Here is a 21,129-nt window from a genome sequence, read left to right as displayed (position 1 = left end):
CTGCACCTCTTTCCACAGCTTTTTCATTCTTCTAGAAAGTGGGACAGAACATGAGAAAGACGAGTGTTTATTTACCTGTAACTTTATTATAAAATATTATGGGTGCTCCTGGAAGGACTGAAAGAAGTAAATGAAACAAGTTATGGCAATAAATAAATGTGAGGTAATATGTACCATTTGTGGTGGATTTGAATAAATTAATAAGGAAGGATGACAGGGAGGAAATGGTATTCATCTGGCTTATTCAAACCTTTCACTGCATGCAGGCAACAGTCCTCAATCCTCAGAAAAACTGGAACATTTCTAACTGATTTCTGAGTGTATTCAGCTTAGCCTTGAGTGCTTTGTTTTATTTTGCTTTGTTCTGTCTGTTATTACTTAAAAACACTTAAATCCTACTTTTTATACTCAATAAAATCACTTTTCTTTATTTATAAACTTAGTGTAAGTACCTGGGGGGGCAAACAGCTGTGCATATCTCTCTTGCAGTGATATAGAGGGCAAGCATTTATAATTTTATCCTGTATACGCTTTATACAGAGTAAAGCAGATTTATTTGGGGTTCAAATTCCATTGGCAGCTGGGTATCTGTGTACTGGAGATAGATGTCCTGCTGAGCTGGTTTCAGTCTAGATCTGCAGCATTGGGGGCATCAGGCAGAGCCTAGGTCTGTGTTGCAGCTGGCTCGTGTGTCTGGCTCAACAAGACAGGGTTCTGGAGGCCCAGGCTGGAAGGGAAAATGGGCTCAGAGGTCATTTCAGCACATGAGGTGACAGTCCCAAAGAGGGTCTCTGTGGCCGAACCTGGCACACTATGCACTTGGGTTTCCTGCATTTCCTGTGATGCTTCCCGTGTTTTGTCCACTGATCTCAGTTGGGGACTGCAGACCTTGTTGGAATACAAAAAAAATTAATAATAATAACAATATAATAATGAACAAAACTACCACGTGCTCTCCGAAATTATTTTGTAATGAGCTGAGAATTGAATTCACCTGTTTCCACTCCCCAGCACTAAACCAGTCCTGAATTAAACAGATTCAAGAACTGGTTAGAAGTTTATTCATTGCTTTCCTCAGGGCGTCCTTCACCTCCGTGTTCCTCAGGCTGTAGATGAGGGGGTTCAACATGGGGATCACCAGCATGTAAAACACTGAGGCCACTTTGTCTGTGTCCATGGAATAGCTGGAGGTGGGACGTAAATACATGAAGAAGAGGGTGCCAAAAAGCAGGACCACAGTGGTCAATTGGAAAGAGCAGGTGGAGAAGGCTTTGTGTCGGCCCTCGGCAGAGCGGATCTGCAGGATGGTGGAGGTGATATAGACATAGGAGAGGAGGACAGTCAGAAAGCTGATGACTTGAATGCAGCACATTAAAACAAACATCACAATCTCATTGATGCGGGTGTCAGAACAGGAGAGCGCCAACAGTGGGGGGATCTCACATAAGAAATGATTGATGATGTTGGAGCTGCAGAATGACAGCCCAAATGTAAAACACGTGTTTATCACTGAATCCACCACCCCCACAGCGTACACCCCAGCCACCAGCTGTTTACAAAGCTTAGTGGACATAGTGACCGTATAGAGCAGCGGGTTACAGATGGCCATATAACGGTCATACCCCATCACAGCCAGCAAGAGACAACCAACATCTGCAAAAACAATAGAGAGATACATTTGCACAGCGCAGGCAGTGTAAGAAATGCTTTTCCTCTCAGCTAAGAAATTCAGCAGCATCTTAGGGGAAATTATCGAGGAAATGCAGAGGTCACAGAAAGACAAATTCCTGAGGAAAAAGTACATTGGGGTCTGGAGTCGGGGATCAATCAAGATTAACAAGATCATCCCTCCATTCCCCACCAGGCTGATACCATAAATCAGTAGGAACACCACAAACAGGGGGACCTGTAGCTCCGGACGATCTGTCAGTCCTGAGAGAATGAATTCAGTCACCTCTGAGTGATTTCCATTTTCCATCTCCTCTGAACAGAGATGAGGCAGCTACACAGATGTAAGCAGGTGGATGCTGCGAAAAACCTGTCCCTTCTCTGTAATGAAGTACATGAAGATAAATGGAGATCAGTTTCTCAATGGACATCAGTACGCGCTCAGGGAAGGGCTTAGTCCACAGAGCCAGATATTCACAGCTTGTCATTCCAGGTGTTTGATAAAATGCACACGCTGTGCAAACACAATGACACGCAGGTTAATCATGCCCCCCACACAAACACTCCTGTTCACGACTCCGAACAGAAAACAGTGACTTGTGACTCTGCTGTGAGAGAATCAGTCTGAAGCGATTATTCCTTGGCTAAAGAAGGGGTGAGAGGAAAGGAGTGTTAATCTTTTTACCCTCTTCGGGAAAGGGGAGCTCTGTGGCTTGGCATGTCGGTTTGGGGTAAAGATGCTCACTGTGCTAATTAAGCTATTGGGCATTTACTGGAGCCTGTATGAAAACCCAGAGACAGAATGGGAAGCCCTGGCTTCAGTGACTAGGTAATTGCCTATTTTTCCTACCCAGCAGGTTGCTCCTTTAGCTGAAAGGGTAGGAATTGGGGCTGAGGCTTTTGGTGCTGGAGGTCTGGAAGTCAATACCTGCTGATCCCCATGGTGTCTGCGTGTCTGCGTGTGTGTGTGTGTATGACTGTGATGCTGGACAACGGCAGGTACCTGCTGAGAAGAGAGAGAGAGAGAGATGTGGTGGCATTTCCCCATCGTCCAGTTTGGAGCATTTGGAAAGTTTTATAGTGAGATTTGTGATCTATGGGACATGACCACTGAAGCAACTGGGAATACCTGAGCTCAGAGACACAAAACACCTAATTAATGTGCTCCGTGAACCAAAGCTACCCAAGTCCTGGGGATTTAATTTGGCCGACTGTTTTCTACTGTGTTATTAAATGATGCAATTTCTACCAGAGTTACACAATATGAGATTAGAGGTATATTTCATCCTGCTATTTTCAGTGCAAGCCGGGTACTGCATAGAGCTGATCCACAACGGGATTTTTTTTGTGGAGACTGAAAGCTTTTGGCTGAAAACTTAACATTTCAACTTGGAAATACCACGGGGGTGCATCAGATACCACACACCAAGAATCTCTTCCATGGACCAGGCTCCCAGGCTGGACTCCATCCCCCATGATCCATGATGGTCTCTCCTCTTGCTGAACTGCCCTGGAACATCACCAGAGTCCCACAGCCCATCAGAAAAACTGCTCAAGAAAAATTTTCAACCAATCTTAGCAAGAAGTCTGGAATCAAAGGAACAGACCATTAGATACAGCTGAAATGTACTAATTGTTTCAGAATCATCTCATTGTCCCGACCACAATAGATGAAATTTAAAACCTGTAAGACATGTAAGTGTACTACAGATTATCCATCCATCCATCCATCCATCCATCCCTCCATAGGACGCCAATCACCACGGTATTCTATGTCCTTCCCTGGCTAGGTTACTCCCCAAAGTAGGAAGGATAGGCTGACACATTGTTCTTGATGGAGACCACATGATGATCAGAGGAGCTCAGGAGGAGACCACAAACATCTGCCCTCCATTGTGAATTTGGTGTTTATATGTTCTCTCTACTGTTTTCCATCCATGTGCAGATTGAATATTGTTATGTGCAGCACCAATATCGAGGTCATTTTTTGTGCATACTACACCAAGATAGAATATATATTTTTAAAAGTTTATAGGTATGGAAGGAGAAGAAGAGAGAATATTAAAATAAAGGATAATGAACAAGGTGCACTGCTTAAGATGCTTATTTAATATGAAATCAAATAAAAAGAAAAATAACACTGCCCTTGGAGTACATGTATTTTATCATCCTTTTCTAAGAACTCAAGCTAGTAAACACAGCAAAATGTGGTGCAATGAAAACAGCTATATAAATAAAACAAAGTCATCATGGTCATTAAGTGAAAGCATAAAAAATACGCCCCAGAGGCCCCATTATATAACCTACTCCTACCACAGACCACTAAATCTTCAGGGAAAGGTGCTCTTGCAGAATGAAGTGTCTGCCAAAACACTAGCATGCTACAGACTTCTGTAGATCACAAAACTATCCCTCTTGCATGCATATTATCTGCACACAGAGCTCAGCTTTAAGGTGCTAAATAAATGTATGAGTCAACTAGAAATGCTCTCACCGCAAATAGTAATACGATATTTGCTGATACTGGAAAGGAGAGTAAAAGGCACACACTTGGGATTATACAATGTCTCTGGAATGTCAACTCTTCCTTTGATTAATACTTCACACACATAGAACAGTAAAAAGTAGTAAAGCCACACAGCCAGCAAAACAAAGCCACAAACAAACAAGTGACAACACTGAAAATATGAAGGGAAGTAAAACATCAAGTGGTTGGTGATGGGTATTTTAAATGAGTGTTTAGGATCCACTCAATGCAAGTGCAACAGAGCCCTGTAGAAACAGGCAAAGTTCTCCTGCTTTCACATTGTGTGTGTCAACAACTCAAAAACTCGGAGTAGACAGACTCATTAAGTTTTTACATGCCCTGCATGGCATTAACACAGGGCTTTGAAGTACGAATCTCTCTGTAAACTCCAAAGAGCTTACAACTAAGGTCTTTATCCAACCCAACACCTAGCACTCCCATCAAACCTAGTGCTGCTTGCTACTTATGAGTCAAAGGGAGTACTCTGAAGAGCCAAACCTATACCAGATAGCAAAGATATGGCCTTAATGGTTTCCAATACCTCTCCCCAAACAAATGCTAAAACTTAATGGAATGTCCAGACAAGTGATTTCCATTATGTTTTAGCATTTGTTTGGGGAGAGCATTCTCTCTCCTGCACCGCGGCAGCCACCTGGCTGGGAAGGAGTGGGGTATCTCCTCTGATGCAGCAGCCACCAAGCTGGGGCTGGGAAGGAGGGCCATCTCTCCCTGGCAGCCGCAGCCCTGAAGCTGGAGAGAGTTACATCTCTTTCCAGCTGGTGCAGCCCTGCATGTCCCAATTTCCCCTCACTCCCTATCTCACCCAAATGCTCCCTCATCTACTACCTATTCCTCCCAAGGCCACCACTTCATCTTATGCATGCATCCTCTCCAGGGTCAAGGTGCATGGCCCTTCACTCCCTCATGTATGGCCACTCAGGCACATACCTTAGAGGGAACTATGGAAATGACCCTTCTGAATGGAATCACTATTATAAAAATGGCGTGTTGGATGATGGTGGTGCAGGTTTTGACAGATGAGAGGAAGAGATTGATTTTTATGGTTTCACACGCAAAGAGTGGCCTTAAACTTTCTATGCAAATGCCTTTTATTTCACATGGAAAGAGCAATTCAAGAATGAAAAATGGTAAATTCCCCATGAAAGAGGGGACAATTTAATTTCTGTGCCCTTCCATGCTGGGATCTCTTCAATGCATGACCAGGGATTTCATCTTGTGAAATGACCCAGTTGTAACGTTAACAGCTCCTATGCATTGCAAATATCCATTCTCTTCCTACAGGTCTCAGAATTTGTTTTTTTTTTTCTGAAATCGAGATGAGCCCTTCCTGCACAATCTCCTGCATGGAGATGTTCCTAGTGGCAGCCTCTTGTCCCTGCCCAGCAACCTGGTGAAGCTAAGGAAGAGAGAATGTGCAGACTCCCCTGCCTTATAGTGACCTCACACAGGCAGAAGGGGCATCATTGGACCTTCTACATTCCTCAACTTGTGCCTAACGAGGATGCTCAGGTCTTGTCTGCGCTGTGCCCAGGTCTGCTGGATATGGATAGACTTGCTTAAAGAGGTAACCATAACATGGACACTACCCATTAGACCACATCCCCTGCTGCTGTCAATGGATGCCTCTCCCTGGGAGTCATTGGGGCAGATTCACAACTGGTGTAAATCAGCATAGCTCCACTGAAACCAAAGGGCCAGATCTTCAAGTGGTGTGAATCTGAGTATGTTCTGAATCCTGAACGGGGCAACATACCAAGACACAATCACCTGACATCTTTAAATCAAGACTGGACAGCTCTCCGACAGAGATGTTTTAGAGTTAATTAGTGGGCAAGGTTACGTGCCCTGTGTTAGGCAAAGGTCAGACTAGAAATCATGACACTATGGAAAATCTGTGTCACTTCATTGAAGTCAATGAGCCAATCCCCAGGTGCTGTAAATTGACATCGCTTCATAGAAGTCAATGGCACAGATCCCTCGCTGGTGTAAATCAGTGTCGCTCTGTTGAACTCCTGGCTGGCTAAAGGAAACTGCAGCACCATGGACAGCTCAGAAGTGGCAGGGACTGGGGGAGTGAGAAAGCGCTCCTAGCTTGGCCTGGGGCAGTAGCCCAAGGGAGCTGGGCCTTGGCTGCTTGGCTTAAATGTACATTTGCCCTGAGGTAAAGGAGAAGCATTACTAAAGGCTGAGGCTATGGGGCAGTAGCAGTAGGGGCAGTAGGGAGCTGAAAGCAGTTTAGTTAAAGGGACACAGTGATGTGTGGCTGCTATTCTTAAGGTCTCTGGGCCCCATGGGACCTGGAGTAGTGGTTAGGCCATTGAGGAAGTGGCCTTCAATTGGACAACAGTAAAAGGGATTCAAAGTACTTCATGTCCCTGATGGATAGGTAGGGCCAGAAGGACCCAGACAAGGCAAAATCGTTGCCTCCAGGGAGGAAGCCCTGGGGTATGGCCTGATCACACAATCATAGAAAATCAGGGTTGGAAGGGAACACAGGAGGTCATCTAGTCTAACCCCCTGGTCAAAGCAGGACCAATCCCCAACTGATACCAAAGCTGGGTCTGTTTAAAGATTATGGACACACCCAACCAGAAGGGGTACTTGTCAGAGATGAGTGCCACGCTGCTACAGACCTCTAAAGTCATTAAAGGGGTCCTTTAGAGTTTGTCCTAACAGCAACCCCTTGTCCATACCCAGAAACCCAGTCAAGCTAGGGAAGAGAGAATGCGCATTATCCCCCTGCCCTCTACTGATGTCACACAGGAGGGCGGGGCTTCACTGAAACCTGTTTCATTCCTTAAGAGATCCACTGAGGGGAATTTTTCATTTGTTTAAACATCTCCCCAAAATGTAGGGCTGTATTCATCCGTTAATGAATGAGAGCAGAGGAATGTCAAATCTAGCAAGTCATTGATGGAGGAACACTGGCTCTGCTGAATTTGGCCCCTGTGCTAGGTCCCCTTGGAAGACCTTTTTCATGAACTGTCTGGGATGCGGAGGTAGATCCGGATTTCACAGAGACCAGACCAGAAGTTAACAAGATTCAAATCCATGTTAACTCCCGCTGGGTCCCCTCCACAACTGGATCCCCAGGTTATGTACCAATTGGGAGCAAGTTAAACACACTATGAGCCATTGCTTTGTGTTTCTTTGGAGGTGGGAGGGATGGGAGTGAAGAGTTTCATGGTGATAGAATAAATTGACATTCCCACAGACTTTAAAGGGTGTTAGAGTTCAATCTAGGGGTTGTTCCCATGGAATTTGTTCTGATTGCGCTGCTGATTACATAGGGCTATGGGTGTGGCTACATCTGTATGCTTCACAGACAGGAGTCCTCTCGCATTCTACGTTTCATATGTTTGAACAGCTGATTTTTTTGTCTTGTATTTGGAAGAGTGTAGCTTGTGGTAGGGGTGGAATTGTTTGTGGATTTGTTTGTTTTGTTTTGTTGGTTTTTTACTGTATGCCTTATAATGTATCATTTGAAAACTCACAATTTGCTAATCAGTATGGTCCTGGTAAAATACGTGTGGCATGTGAAGTTTTAAGGTTACATTGTATAGTGTTTTCTGTAAACATCCACTCAATGTGCAGTGGCAGTCAAAAAAGTGAACAAAATGTTGGGAATCATTAACAAAGGGATAGATAATAAGACAGAAAATATCAACTTGCCTCTATATAAATCCATGGTACGCACACATCTTGAATACTGCATCCAGATGTGGTCACCCCCTCTCAAAAAAGATAAATTGGAAAAGATTCAGAAAAGGGCAACAAAAATGATTAGGGCTATGGAACGGCTTCTCTATGAGGAGAGATGAAAAAGACTGTGACTTTCTAGCTTGGAAAATAGATGACGGTGGGCGGAGGATATGATAGAGGTCTATAAAATCATGAACGGTATAGAAAAAGTAAATAAGGAAGTGTTATTTACTCCTTCTCATAACACAAGAACTCGGGGCCACCCAATGAAATTAATAGGCAGCAGGTTTAAAACAAAAAAAAATATTTTTCACACAATGAACAGCCAACCTGTGGAACCCCTTGCAAGAGGATGTTGTGAAGGCTAAGACTATAGCAGGGTTCAAAAAAGAGCTAAATAAATTCATGGAGGATCAGTCCATCAATGGCTATTATCCAGGACAGGCAGGGATGGTGCCCCTAGCCTCTCTTTGCCAGAAGCTAGGAATGAGTGACAGAGGATGGATCACTTGATGATTACCTGTTCTGTTCATTCCCTCTGGGGCACCTGGCATTGGCCACTGTTGGAAGACAGGATACTGGGCTACATGGACTTTTGGTCCGACCCAGTGTGGCCATCCTTATGTTCTTAAGGTCTTATTAATATGTTTCAAACTGAGGTTGGCAAACAGGTCTATCTTAAACAAAGAAATGTGTGCTCTGCTTAATTTTGTATTTAAGCAGTAAACAGAGTTATCAAGCAGGAATTGAAACCAGAGAAGCTCAAAAAGGTGAGGAAAAAGTACAAAGGAAACATCTTTGCACATAGATATTTTGTCTCATGGTAATCAGGTGGAAATGTTTCTCAAAAAGGGGGATAGGATTATAAAAGACACCACTCACTCTGTATCACTCTCTCTCTCTCTGCCCATTGATTCACTACATGTGAAGGGATAAAGGAAGCAGCCATTGGAATGGGGGAGGGGTCCTGACCGAAGAAGTTTGGTCAGTTAGACTGCTGAAGGCATGTGGGGATGAAACTTTTGCTTTGAATTTCACATTGTTTGTTATTTTCACTCACTTAAAATCTATCTTTGTGGTCAATAAATTTTGTTATATTGTTTTATCTAATCCAGTGTGTTTAAATAGAAGTGTCTGAGAAACTAAGTTGCATGTATCTTAGTGCTACTAAAGAAATAAAGACAATGTAGCTTGTATTGTCCAGGAGAGGACTGGGCAGCATAGGACGTACATTTCTGGAAGGAAATTGAAGAGTGGGGAGAGTGTTGGGGTCACCCTGCAGTATAACCAAGGGTGGTGAGAGCCTGAGTGTAACCCAGCTATTCCTGGCCAGGCTGCAGTTACACACACATGCTCAGCGTGTGATTTGCATGCTAGACAGCTGTTTGTGAGTGGCCCAGGTGGAAGCCACTTCAGCAGGGATGGACCCATGCACTGATCCATGGCAGCAGATGCACAAAGACATTGTGGTCATCACCTATCCCCAAGGAGATCCATGGCAGACCCAGTGATGACTCTTCTCTTGTTCACTATGGTATCCCACAGGCATGCAGGCTTGGCTAGTATTATCAGGATTTAGGTGCCAGTTACAATGCAGTCACTGTAGGAGGCGGTGGTGGTCCTTCCCTTTGTAATTTTAGCCCAATAGTTGGGGTGTTCACCTGTGAGGTGGGAGGTGCGACTAGCCTGTAAAAACATATTACCAATGATATGCAGTGAGTTCTTTTTCAGAATCAGCTATTTTAGTCATATCTCCATTTGCATGTGTTGTTTGGAGAATTCGCTTTCCCACATCCTTTTGGGTTTCTTGCAAAAACTGAGTTACTTTTGCTTCTCGAAGCAGATGGTCAGCTAATTCCTGCCAGTCCAAACCGAGGGAGATGGAGAAGTTAACTAAGTGGGCCATAATGGTACTTTGGGCTCTCTCTAACTTAGGAAGGTAATAAGTGTGGTTATCTGTATATAAAATGCTTGCATTGCATCTACACACATCCACTGGTGGCTAGCTAATGCTTTCCTCCTCGCAAAATATTGTTTCCCAGGATACAACACATACACATTGTCCATTATATAAAACACGGGTTACATTTTCCAGTTCATTCTAAACACATGTGCCTAAGGATGTATCCCTACTGCATGGTTCTGTAGTGGCAGGCAGGGAGAGGCATACCCATTTGCGAGGGTCCCACTCTGTACACTGTTGTGTGTCCAATAATCTTTTCTATTTCACGGCCCACTAACCCGTAATGCAAGGTAACCAGAAAAATCCCATGGTTAATTTTGGTAGTGGATTGACTTTCCATAGCTCTGCCTCCACAGATTCCTGATGGGCAATTTTGACAATAATTTCTCTAAGTAGCCGTTCAGGCTTAACCATCCTGGAGACATATTGTATCCATTCATGCTTATAGGCATCAAACAAAGATCTTTTCTGTTATTTTAAAAGGTGCTCCAGTGCTTTAACATTTCCTGATATTACCCAGAACATTTCATCTTTGAGTGATGCTAAACTAAGAATTTGCATCTCAGTGCACCCCATGGCTAAGGCAGTTTTGTTTCCCAATTTCAGCTGTTCCTTGCACAGCTGCCAGGTGGTAGTGTTTAACCATTTCCACAGATTCCATGTCGCTTTCAGATTACCTAGGCCTATTTGTACTAAATCCACATTAGCATCTGCCTGCTTGTGTATGAGATGCTCCTATAATTGTGATACGACACTCAATTTATTTCTGATTATCTCTAAATCTACCATATTCATAATCCCTGTTCGAAAACCAACTCCTCCGAATACTGTGTCTGCTATATCCTGTTTGGTCCGACCATAGGGACTTTGGTATGTTTTCATCCAGGCTTTTAATATAGGAAGAGAGTAGGGCAAACATTCTGGCTCCACTCTTGACACATTCAGCTGGGTCCAATCCATATTAATTTTAATTTCTACAAACAAAGGATTCAGGAGGACCTTTATGGGATCACTCTGAGTTACAAACAGTTTAGGTTTCTTTATCCTGATCGGGGTGCTTCTTTTGAAAGAAACATCTTTGGTCCAAGCCCTGGTCTACCCTGGGGGGGAGGGGGATTGACCTAAGATACGCAACTTCAGCTATGAGAATAGCGTAGCTGAAGTCGATGTATCTTACCTTGCGTTCTCACACCACAGGATCGACTGCCACCGCTCCCCCATTGACTCCGCTTCCACCTCTCGCTGCAGTGGAGTACAGGAGTCTATGGCAGAGTGATGGGGGACCGATTTTATCTCATCTATGCTAGACGTGATAAATCGATCCCCGATAGATCAACCACGACCTGCCGATCCAGCAGGTAGTGTAAACATACCCCAAGTCTTAGTACACGTATCTGGGAAGCAAAGGTTTGGATTTCTGTGGGATACTGGACAATATCCTACTATGACAGTTAGTATTGTCCCTGTCTTAATAGGCTCATCCCACTGATATGGTAATCATGGGTAGCTGGAACTCCAGGTGGTATCACCATAGAGACCCTCTATTTTCACCCCTATTTCCCAGTGGTTTGGTACTCCTGTGGTGTTTATAAGGTGAACCTTAAGTCCCACTTCCCCGTCCCAGGCATAAATATTGGTATTTCCTATTGGCCTCAGGATTCGATTTGTATTTTTATCATACCATTCTAAGAGGATTCCTGGTTCCCTGATGGGGATCCATGATTGATTATTTAGGGGGGAATGATCCTTGACCAGGGGAGAGATTGCAGTGGGCTCCCACAAGATATTGTTGAATATCTGGGACATACAGGCCCCCAAGAACAGGGACTGCCAAACCTTATACTGAGGTTTCATGGATTTGGAGGGTAGAAGTGGTCGAGCAGCACCTTATGTCCGAATCCCAGGAGTCCTTTCCTGTAAAAAGTCCAAGACATTATTTTTCATGAAAAAAGTTTAATCTGTGAAACATGTACCCATTTTAATTTTCCATCCTTCTCTCTCAATACAGTATATCAGTGGGCTGAGGCGGTCCGCTATGGAATAGGGTCCTGTCCATTTTGATTGCAGTGAGTGGCCCCTTTTCCCCAATTTAAGACACATGACTTGATCCCCAATTTCCCATAGGGCTGTTTCAGTATGCTTTTGTGCATGGATTTTTTTTTTTATTCATTTGTTCTATAGCTTGTTCGACCCTGTATTGGAGAGTGGTTTTCTCTTGTTTCAGCTGCTTAAGTCATTGTAAATATTCACGCTGTTACATTAGGGATTTCTCCCTGATCTTGTGTTAGGTGGCTAGGGTCAATCACAAGATGCACTGAGTTTCCAAACATAATTTGAAAAGGCTGGATTTTGGTTTTCAGTCTGTTGCTGCTGCAGATATCTGCTAGAATCAGAGGCAGCTTGTTTGGCCAATCTTTTCCGGTAGGATTTATAACTTTCCGCAGTGCTTCCTTAATGGTGCATTTCATGCGCTCTACCTGACCCGAGGATTGGGGTAGGTATGATATATGTAATTTTTGTTTGATTCCTAAAGCTTGTAACACTGATGTAAAAATTTCTCCCACAAAGGCTCCCCCATTATCAGAATCTCCTGTTTCAGGGGTACCATATCTACACACCCACCTCATTAAAAAAATTCTTAACTACCACCGTGGTGCTATTAGTTTTAGTGGGAAATGTTTCTACCAATCCTGAAAAGGAATCAATTATTACTAACAAGGATTGAAATCCTTATTTACTTCTTGGTGACTTGTCAATAACATTAATCTGAACTGTATGCCAGGGCCCAAGCCCCCGTGGTGCATCACAGGTTACCAGTGAGGGGGTCGTGATCTATCCTGTGCACACCGAATGCAATTCCTTACCTATGTTCTAACTTCAACTTCCATGTTTTTTTTCCATTCTGCAACTTGTCTTAACCTATGTAAGGTTCCTTTTACCTCCTCATGCATGAACTGATGGGCTACATTAATCAGTTCTTGGCTTTCCACTTTTCCTGGAGTTTGGTGATTTATAGCAGCACCCATTGGTTTGGGGGCATCAGTAGGGGTGCTTTTAGCTTGGCTTCTAGTTACAATTGCTATACTGTGTTGTCGGGCTATTGTATCCACCCAAAAATTCCAAATGGCTTCCTTGCCTGTTCCCTTGTTGTGGGCTTTCACATGCCCAATTTTCAATTGCTTAGGATTCTCTGTTACCCACTGGTAAATCCATTTCCACTCATCTAAGTATGCAATATCTTTACCATTCGCTGCCTGCCACCCATTTCTTTTCCAGTCCTGCATCCAGAACTGAATTCCCTCTATGCAAAAATCACTCTCAGGGTAAATATACACTAGTCATGGGGAGTCCTAATATTGTTTCAGAACCTGATAAATTGCCTGTAATTCGGCATGTTGGGCTGACCCGTGGTCCAGCTGGCCCTGAATAATCTCCTTATCTAAATTGATTGCTGCATACTTTACACACCTTTTCCCATTTATTACCATTGCACTTCCATCAGTGAACCAAAAAGGCTTCTCTTGTCCTCTGGTATCCAGTTCCTCCAGTGGGGGTGCCTCCATGAGAGCAATTCTCTGTTCCAGAGTAACCTCTGGACAATCATGCCAGTTCCCTTTTTCAATTAATGCATGTGTTAACACATCTGGTTTGGACACAGTTTCTGTGGTTACCCCTCTGTTAATTCAAATCAGCGTCCGTTGTGCCATTCGAGTATTAGAGACTTCCCCCCATCAGTTTTCCTGACAAAATATATTTTAGTTTAGTGTGGGTGCTTTGAATAGTGACTGGAGCTATTCCTGTGAGTGGCTCAAAAGATTGCACTACCCAGACGGCTGCCAGGCATTTATCTCAGCTCTTTGCAGCTTCCTGGATTCATATGCTACTGGATCCAGTCTTCCATCCTCATTATGTTGTAATACTGTAGCAGCCAAGGCCATATTGTTGGCAGCCAATCGAATAACAAAAGGCTGTGACTCATTGGGAAAATGCAGGGCTGTAGCTGTGAGAGCCTGTTGCTTTAAAAGCCTTAAAGCAGCATCCTGCTCCTCTCCCCACTCCCATTTGGCCTTTTTCTTTAGTAATCGCCACAAGGGGTGCGTTATTTCAGCATACTTGTACATGTGTGATCTGAGAAAGTTAAAGCCTCCCAATAGTACTCTCAAGGAATGGGCGTCAGTAGGAGCTGGCATTTCTACTAGGGCTCTCAACTTGTGCTGGTCTATTTGCCTTCCTTCTTGTCCAATAATTGTACCCAAATATGAGATTTGGGGCTGCACCAGTTGAGCCTTATCCAAGGCTACCCTAAATCCTGTTTCCTGGATTAATGCTAACACCTTTTTGGTTCTCATCTGAGTCTGTGCCTCAGTTTCCCCAAAGACTACAATATCATCCACGTATGAAAACACAAATGGTCTATCTTGAGGAATCAATCTATCCAGCATATCTATCACATGCCGGTGTGCGATTGCCAGACTGTTGTGATACCCTTGGGGCAATCAACAAAAAGTCCACCGCTGTTCTTTTATTGTAAAGGCAAACTGATCCTGTGAGTCAGGGTGTAGGGGAATAGCAAAGAAACAATTGGCTAAATCGATTTCTGAAAAATATTTCAATGTGGCTTGGACCTTTTGTATAACCTGTGTCATGTCTGCCACAATAGGAGCCATGGGTATTGTATCTTTGTTAATCCTTCTCCAGGCAACTGCTAGGTGCCGGGACTGGCCGTCTGCTTTTAGTACTGACCATACAGGGGAGTTGAAGGGTGAATTTGTTTTTCAGATTACTCCCTGCTGTTCGAGCTCCTGGATAGTTTGTACCAATTGGGCCTCCACTTCCTTTGGATAAGAATATTGTTTTGCGGGAGGCACTAATTCTGCAACAATTTTTAAACAGGCATTGATTTTACCACAGTTTGTTTTCTTTTGAGTCCTGACCAAGGGGAATTTCTGGTGCCATTCCTCAGTTTGCCGGGCCGATAATGCCGCAATTGGCCTTTCTCCCCCTTTTGCTAGTAATATCTTTTGACCAATTTTCCCAGAGTGGGGAGGGGGAATATACACTTTCTATCGGATACCCCTGGACATATCTATTACTATGCGATTGGTGAACAAGCAATCTGATCCCAAAATGATTTCATCAATCATGTCAGGAGTTTGGATCAGATCCCCAAAGGTTTTTAATCCTTGTTCTGAAAAGGGGACCTGGGCCCATTCCCAACCATTGCCGGGGTTGCCTTGGAAGGAGTTTAAGGTTACCTGTTTAACCCACCTTCCTGCTTTTGGAGTGTTTTGATTAAAGACACAGCGGCTCCTCTGCCTATTAAAGCCAATGTAGGGGTATGTTTACCCTGCTGAACATACACGCATGCTCTTCCCCCAGGGTCCCAATGGACCTTTCCTATGAACTTCCACCCTTGTGCCCCTACAGACAGTGGAAGTTCATAGTTCAGCGGGCCTCTCTATTCATCTGCGGGACAGGGGTAGGTGTCAGGGAGAAGCTGGAGTGGTGTTGATGGTGGGGGTGCACTGGGGATTACGCAGCCTATTCCCTTGTGGGTATTTTGTAATCTTGTAGTTTCTCTAACCAAGTCAGGTGTGGGTGCCCCAATTCACTGTGCCCTTTTGGCTCCGTCCTACATCAGGGTTCGCCAGGCCAGTCGGCGAACCTCATTATCAGTTAGCTCTCTCTTCCTCCCCATCCTTTGTCTAGAGGTGTCGGCCTGATATTGCTGGAACTCTGGGTATACCTGATCCCCCTGCTAACCCCTATTCCCTCATCCTCAGGAACGACCTCTAGCATATCCTCCCTGGGGCCCGGTAATCCCTTTTCTGCCACTTTCGTTCATATATGTGACTACTGGTTCTATTGCTGCCACACAAGAGACCCTTTCTTTCTTTATAGTGGGTTGTGGTCCATAGTGAGTGGTTATTTGTTGGACCACTCCCCTTAGCTCCCCTAGGATAGCTGGGTTGTTATTCTGCCAAGCTGCAAGTTTACCAGAGTAATAGGGGGCCAAAGAGGCAGCGCAATCCCTTAAGGACTGGATGCTGAATAGTAGCCCATATATCGGGGTGGCACCGTCAGCTGTTACCAGACCAGCCATTACTTGCATCAGAGCCCATCTAGTTAAATAATTCTTGCGGTCCTCATAAGGCTCCTGGACAGAGTCTACAACTTGTGCTATAAAGTTACGCTTGCCTATCTGTTCCCCAAATGTTGCCATTAGACCCCCCAGGATACCAACGTCCTCGGTAACAACCAATCTATCCAGAGTGGCTCTAATTTCCGGGGCTGCACATACCCCCATGAGTCGATGGACTTCCAAGGTAGTTAGCCCTTCCCTTGCTGCAAGTAAACATGCATTGGTACATCTAGAAAAGGTGTCTTGCTTCAGGGTCCCCAAATTTTCAGCCATCACCTTTAAATTGGTGGCCAATACTGGAACTGTGGTAAGGGTCGTGCTACCCCCACCATCTATGGGAGTCATTACCGTGGTACATTGGATCTCCGCTACTGGGGCCATGGGAGTGCACTCATCATGCCTACATTCCTGAGGATTATCCCATATATCCCCCTCCCAAGTTTCCCTGGGGTCCCATATTTCCTCCTCCCAGTCCTGGTTTCCTCAGGGCAAGGTTTGGTCCCATTCTCCTGCTGTGACTGCTGCAACCTGACAGGTTGTGAAGCTTAGCTTCTGCTTAAGCTGCTTGATAACTGATTTGCAGCGGTTATGGTTTGCAGGAGCTCTGCCTTGTTCTAATGTTAATTTCTTCACCGTGCTCTGTAGGACTTGGTTTTCAATTGATATTTTATCTTTTTCCTCTACCTGTCCAGTAATCCCTTTTCCCTTGCTTTTAGTTTCCATAGAGTGTCCTTAAGCATGTCCAATTGGCCGTGGACCCCTGTAGTCAATACTTTCCATTTATCTGCATCTCGCTCACTTGCGCTGAGCTTTTCACGCAGTGTAGTATTTTCTGCTTTGGCAATTTGCCAGCGGGAGGAACGCCTCATTACAGGTTTCCCACATTAGCCAGAGTGCCACCGAATCCTTTTTTATTGGGGTTGAAGGTTTATAAATCAACAAATATTTTGCCAATTTGTCTTCCAAATCGGCTATGGTGTGGACATCTGCTATTGCTTGTTCCGTCCTTGGGCAAGGGCCAAATTTCTGCAAAATTTGTAAAAAAGGGTTAATTTCTTCTACACATGGCAGCTTTTTCAGCTCCACCTGAGCATTGTCCTTAGGGGACTCCTTTCATCTGATCATTTTGTATTTAAGATCTTTGGTTGGTATTTCTAATCACTCTGAGATTCTGCGTTACCCGTGCTTGATTCGGGACTTACAAATCCCCTTTTCTCTTTTCACCTCTGTTGCCCATGTCAGTGCCAGAGTGCCTAAATTTAACCCGCTCCAGGCCAGAGGGAGAAATGTTAAGCCTCCCTCTGTATTGCTTGGCCTACTACCACCGAGGGTTCACACCCAAAATATAAAATAACCCTCCCAGGGGTCAGAGCGAGAGGCACTAAGTTCTCCTCTTGTGCTCAGTCTTGCTATGGCTGAAGGTGTATACACCTAGGATTTCCAGGTTGGAGCGAGGATCTCTAAGTCCTTCTCCCTGCTACGATTGAGGGTATACCCACCTCCAATTATTTCCCCCCAAAGCAGTCCGGAGTGGAGAGAGGAATGCTAAACCTTTCTCCTATTTCTCAGCCCTGCTTTGACCAAGGGTGTGTATACCTTTTAACTATCAAAATTCTCAGTTCATAGAATACCAACAGCGAAGACCATATTAACCACAAATGGTTCCCTCTTTACTGACCGGGGATATGGACACAGAATGATCGATCTTTTTTAAGTGTATGGTATACCTTCTTAGCAGTATTTTCAAAAAATTTAGTGCATATTCTTCCCCCTTTGCATTCTCCACCAAAAATGTTATGCTTATACAAAGCACACATGATCTTTTATAGGGGAGAAGGCAATACCCCGCATTTATTGAGAATACAGCCGTTAGCATATGCTTTTCAGTCACACACACACACACCATGCACACAGTCCCGCCAGTCAATGTTTATAGTTACCAGTCCAGAGTCTGGATCAATCTAGTGGCCAGCCACATGGGTGGCAGAGGGGAGCCAAGCTCTGTTGGTCACGATCCAGTGCTCCTGGTTTTGTTAACAAGACGAACCCAAAGTTCCATGGCAAAGCACCCTGTTCTTATAGTCCTTTCTTTTCATTGAAGTCTATGGATTTTGCTGTGTCATTTTATGACTGGTTACTCCTTAATTGGTGTTATCTTTTGATGGCTTCTTTCATTCCAAAACACCTCCAGGAGGGTCATCCTGTCCTGGTTTCAATTTTAATCAATTATCTTGTGTTTAAGGTGCTAGCCTCCACCTCAGGGTCATCAATCTGCCCTTCCTCAATCATGGATGGGTGCTGATGGTTCTTGGGTCTCGATAAGTCTCTTCACTCCTCCTCCCTTGACCATCTGGCTCTAACAATGGCCTCTACACCTTATCTTTTCCTGATGCATACATTCCTCATTCACACAAACAGTTCTTTACAGAGACCTTTAAAAGGTAACAAATAGTAGTGTTTTATGTTGAACAAGAAAGGCATCGTAAATTAGACCTTACTAAATCTCGTAACTATCTTTTTCAACATTGGGGCCTGGGCCTCCAAAATTTCTCTAATCTCATTAACATAGTGTTAGCCGACGGCCAAGGATGTTTGGTGAGATGCCAGCTATGCCCGTTTATACCATCCGTGACTTTAACCTCTAGGACGCACTGTCCCTTCGCGGCGGGCAGCCCGGGCTAGGCTGACGGATGCCCCAAGGTCCTAACCACCCGTGACTTTAACTGCTAGAGCTCAGAGCTCCTTCACAGCGGGCAGTCAATACTGACCGACAGGTGCCCCAATGGCAGCACTAAGAGCCTCTCCACACCCGTGACTTTAACTGCTAGAGCTCAGAGCTCCTTCGCAGCGGGCAGCCAGGATTGACTGACAGGTGCCCCAAGAGTTTGCCCCGTGGAGGCGGCACAACTCAACGCTAGGCTCTTAGTACTCTCACCTAATGGCCAGGCTTTAGAGCCAAAACGGCTGAGGTTCTTTAATTGTGTTGGCTGCTTTACAGTAAACCAGAGAAAACAAGTCAGGCTTATGCACAAATGGTTACCAAAATTTTTTAAGCTAGATTCTAATCATGTGGTTACAAAATTGCTAGTGCCTACTTATTTAAATGTAGAGATGTTACACACACACAAACAAGTTACAAAACTGAAGCCACAATCCCAAAGAAAGAAAACAAAGTATAGAGCTCTATTTCAAAATATGTGTACACTAAAGATAGGAGATCAGGTGTGGGTGCTTCTTACCCTCCTTGCATCTCTCGATTCCAGCGGTGCCAAGCCAGGATCGGTCACTCAATTCCGCGGAAAGATGAATAAGGGACAAGGCTTAGGGACCCTCTTAGCTGCAGAAGCCTTGGGAGGCTGCCACTTATCTGACCAGCAGATAGATAGTGAAAAGCACTCAAAAATCATGGTGCTGTAGGTCCCCTACTTATACCTCTGTACTCCTTTATTCTCTTTCTCCTTTCTTATGCCAAATTGAGGCTGGTCTGTCTGGGTGACACCAGCTTTCGCAAGAGTAGTTCACACTTGCAAGGGAGAGAAACAATAAGTGTCGACTACTGGACATTTCTTTTATCAGGGTAAATATTTTCCCACCTAGGATATTGGTGTGTGTGCATCACGCTGTTTAGTAGGGGCTAAGAGCCATGTCTGTCACAGGGCCTCTGCCTGCTGTGAGCTTAATCCTTGTATCTGTTCCCAGAGGCACATTGTAGCAGCACACCTGTGCTTTTCACAGCTTCAAAGGCTGTGCTGGAATATATGTTAAGTGCCCTGTTCTGGCTTCCTTCTGTGTTTCCAGCAATGCTGGTCTGAGGTGGGGGTGGGGCTGGCTGTCTGGCTACACATAGACACAGAGAAGCCCATTTCTGTTACTTAGTTACTTACAAGGCATGAATAAAAAGAAAATAGCTAATACTAGTATCCACTATCCTATTCATTTATTCTAACACTTTAATTCTTACTTTAAAACCTGCAATGTATATAGCCAAAACATAATCAATTGTATAGCACAGTACCCATGGTACAACAGTGTGGCTGTTCTTATGTACTTAACTAAGGAGGGGATAAACTGATGGGGGCAAAATTATGGGGTGGGGGATGGAGGGGCTGAAATAAGGGGGTCGACACACCAAGACCTCAGATGTGTAGCACCATTCTACCTTCCACGATCTACAGACTGGCATCTCACCTGATGGTATTTTGTCCCACAGAGACCAAGTATTTTCTGCAGCTTCCCACCCCTAGAGTCTTCAATGGGCACAGGTAGTGGGCAGAAAAGGCGGGGGACACAGAATAGCTCAAGTGGCAGAGTAGGTGCGCAAAGTGCCAGAGGCAAAGAAGCCAAAAGATCGAGGGTCAGATGAAACAATCAGACCGTTTCGGAAATATTTAACATCTTCTTCCTTCAGCAAATTTCAAAACCCTGTTTAGAAAAAAACAACCATTTGTAAAAAAGACCCTGAAAGCTAGAATGTACAGAGGGAACAAAACTGTGAGGGTCAAAATAAAATAAAAGGGGGCATGTGTTGAAGATAACATGTCAGTTGAAAACGGCAGCATGAAGAATGTGTTTTATGTGGACTGCTCTGTCAGGGGGCCTGTGTCACAGAATCAGATCAACACACAGATATTCTGCCATCGTGAAAAGCCTGTCAGAGCACAGCCTGTCAGAGCTATAGCACCATGGTTCTCAACCAGGGGTCCGGGGCTCCCTGAGGGGCCGCAAGCAGGTTTCAGGGGGTCTGCCAAGCAGGGTGGACATTAGACTGGCTGGGGCACAGGGCAGAAAGCTGAAACCACACCACATGGAGCTGAAGCCCAGAACCCCAAAACCCCCCACCCAGGGCTGAAGCTGAAGCCTGAACAACTTAGGTTCACAGGGCCCCCCATGGTGTGGAGCCTTGGGCAATTGCCCTGCTTGCTACCCCCCGAACGCCAGCCATGTCTTTTATGTGCACAAAAAGAGTTGTTGCGGCACAGGTGGGCCAGGGATCATGGGTGTGTGTTTGGGGGGAGGCGCTCAGAAAGAAAAAGCATGAGAACCCTTGACCAACAACATCCAAGGCACCAGATTGCCCCTAGCCACGCACCCTTCAAAGAAACACTG

The 21,129-nt window shown here is 44.7% G+C and overlaps 1 protein-coding gene across 1 annotated transcript; it reads right to left on the bottom strand.

Annotated features, from left to right (window-relative positions):
* Positions 1-1,039: 1,039 nt before the first annotated feature.
* LOC140913731 (olfactory receptor 5AR1-like) lies at positions 1,040-1,978 on the bottom strand. The gene has a single exon (XM_073350532.1). It carries the CDS (start codon positions 1,976-1,978, stop codon positions 1,040-1,042), a length of 939 nt encoding a protein of 312 aa, XP_073206633.1.
* Between the last annotated feature and the right edge of the window lie 19,151 nt (positions 1,979-21,129).

This window comes from Lepidochelys kempii, chromosome 6 (assembly GCF_965140265.1).
Source record: "Lepidochelys kempii isolate rLepKem1 chromosome 6, rLepKem1.hap2, whole genome shotgun sequence".
In the NCBI taxonomy this organism is placed as follows: Eukaryota; Metazoa; Chordata; order Testudines; family Cheloniidae; genus Lepidochelys; species Lepidochelys kempii.
The sequence above is the reverse complement of the archived record's forward strand: the minus strand, read 5'-3'. Positions and strand labels throughout refer to the sequence as shown.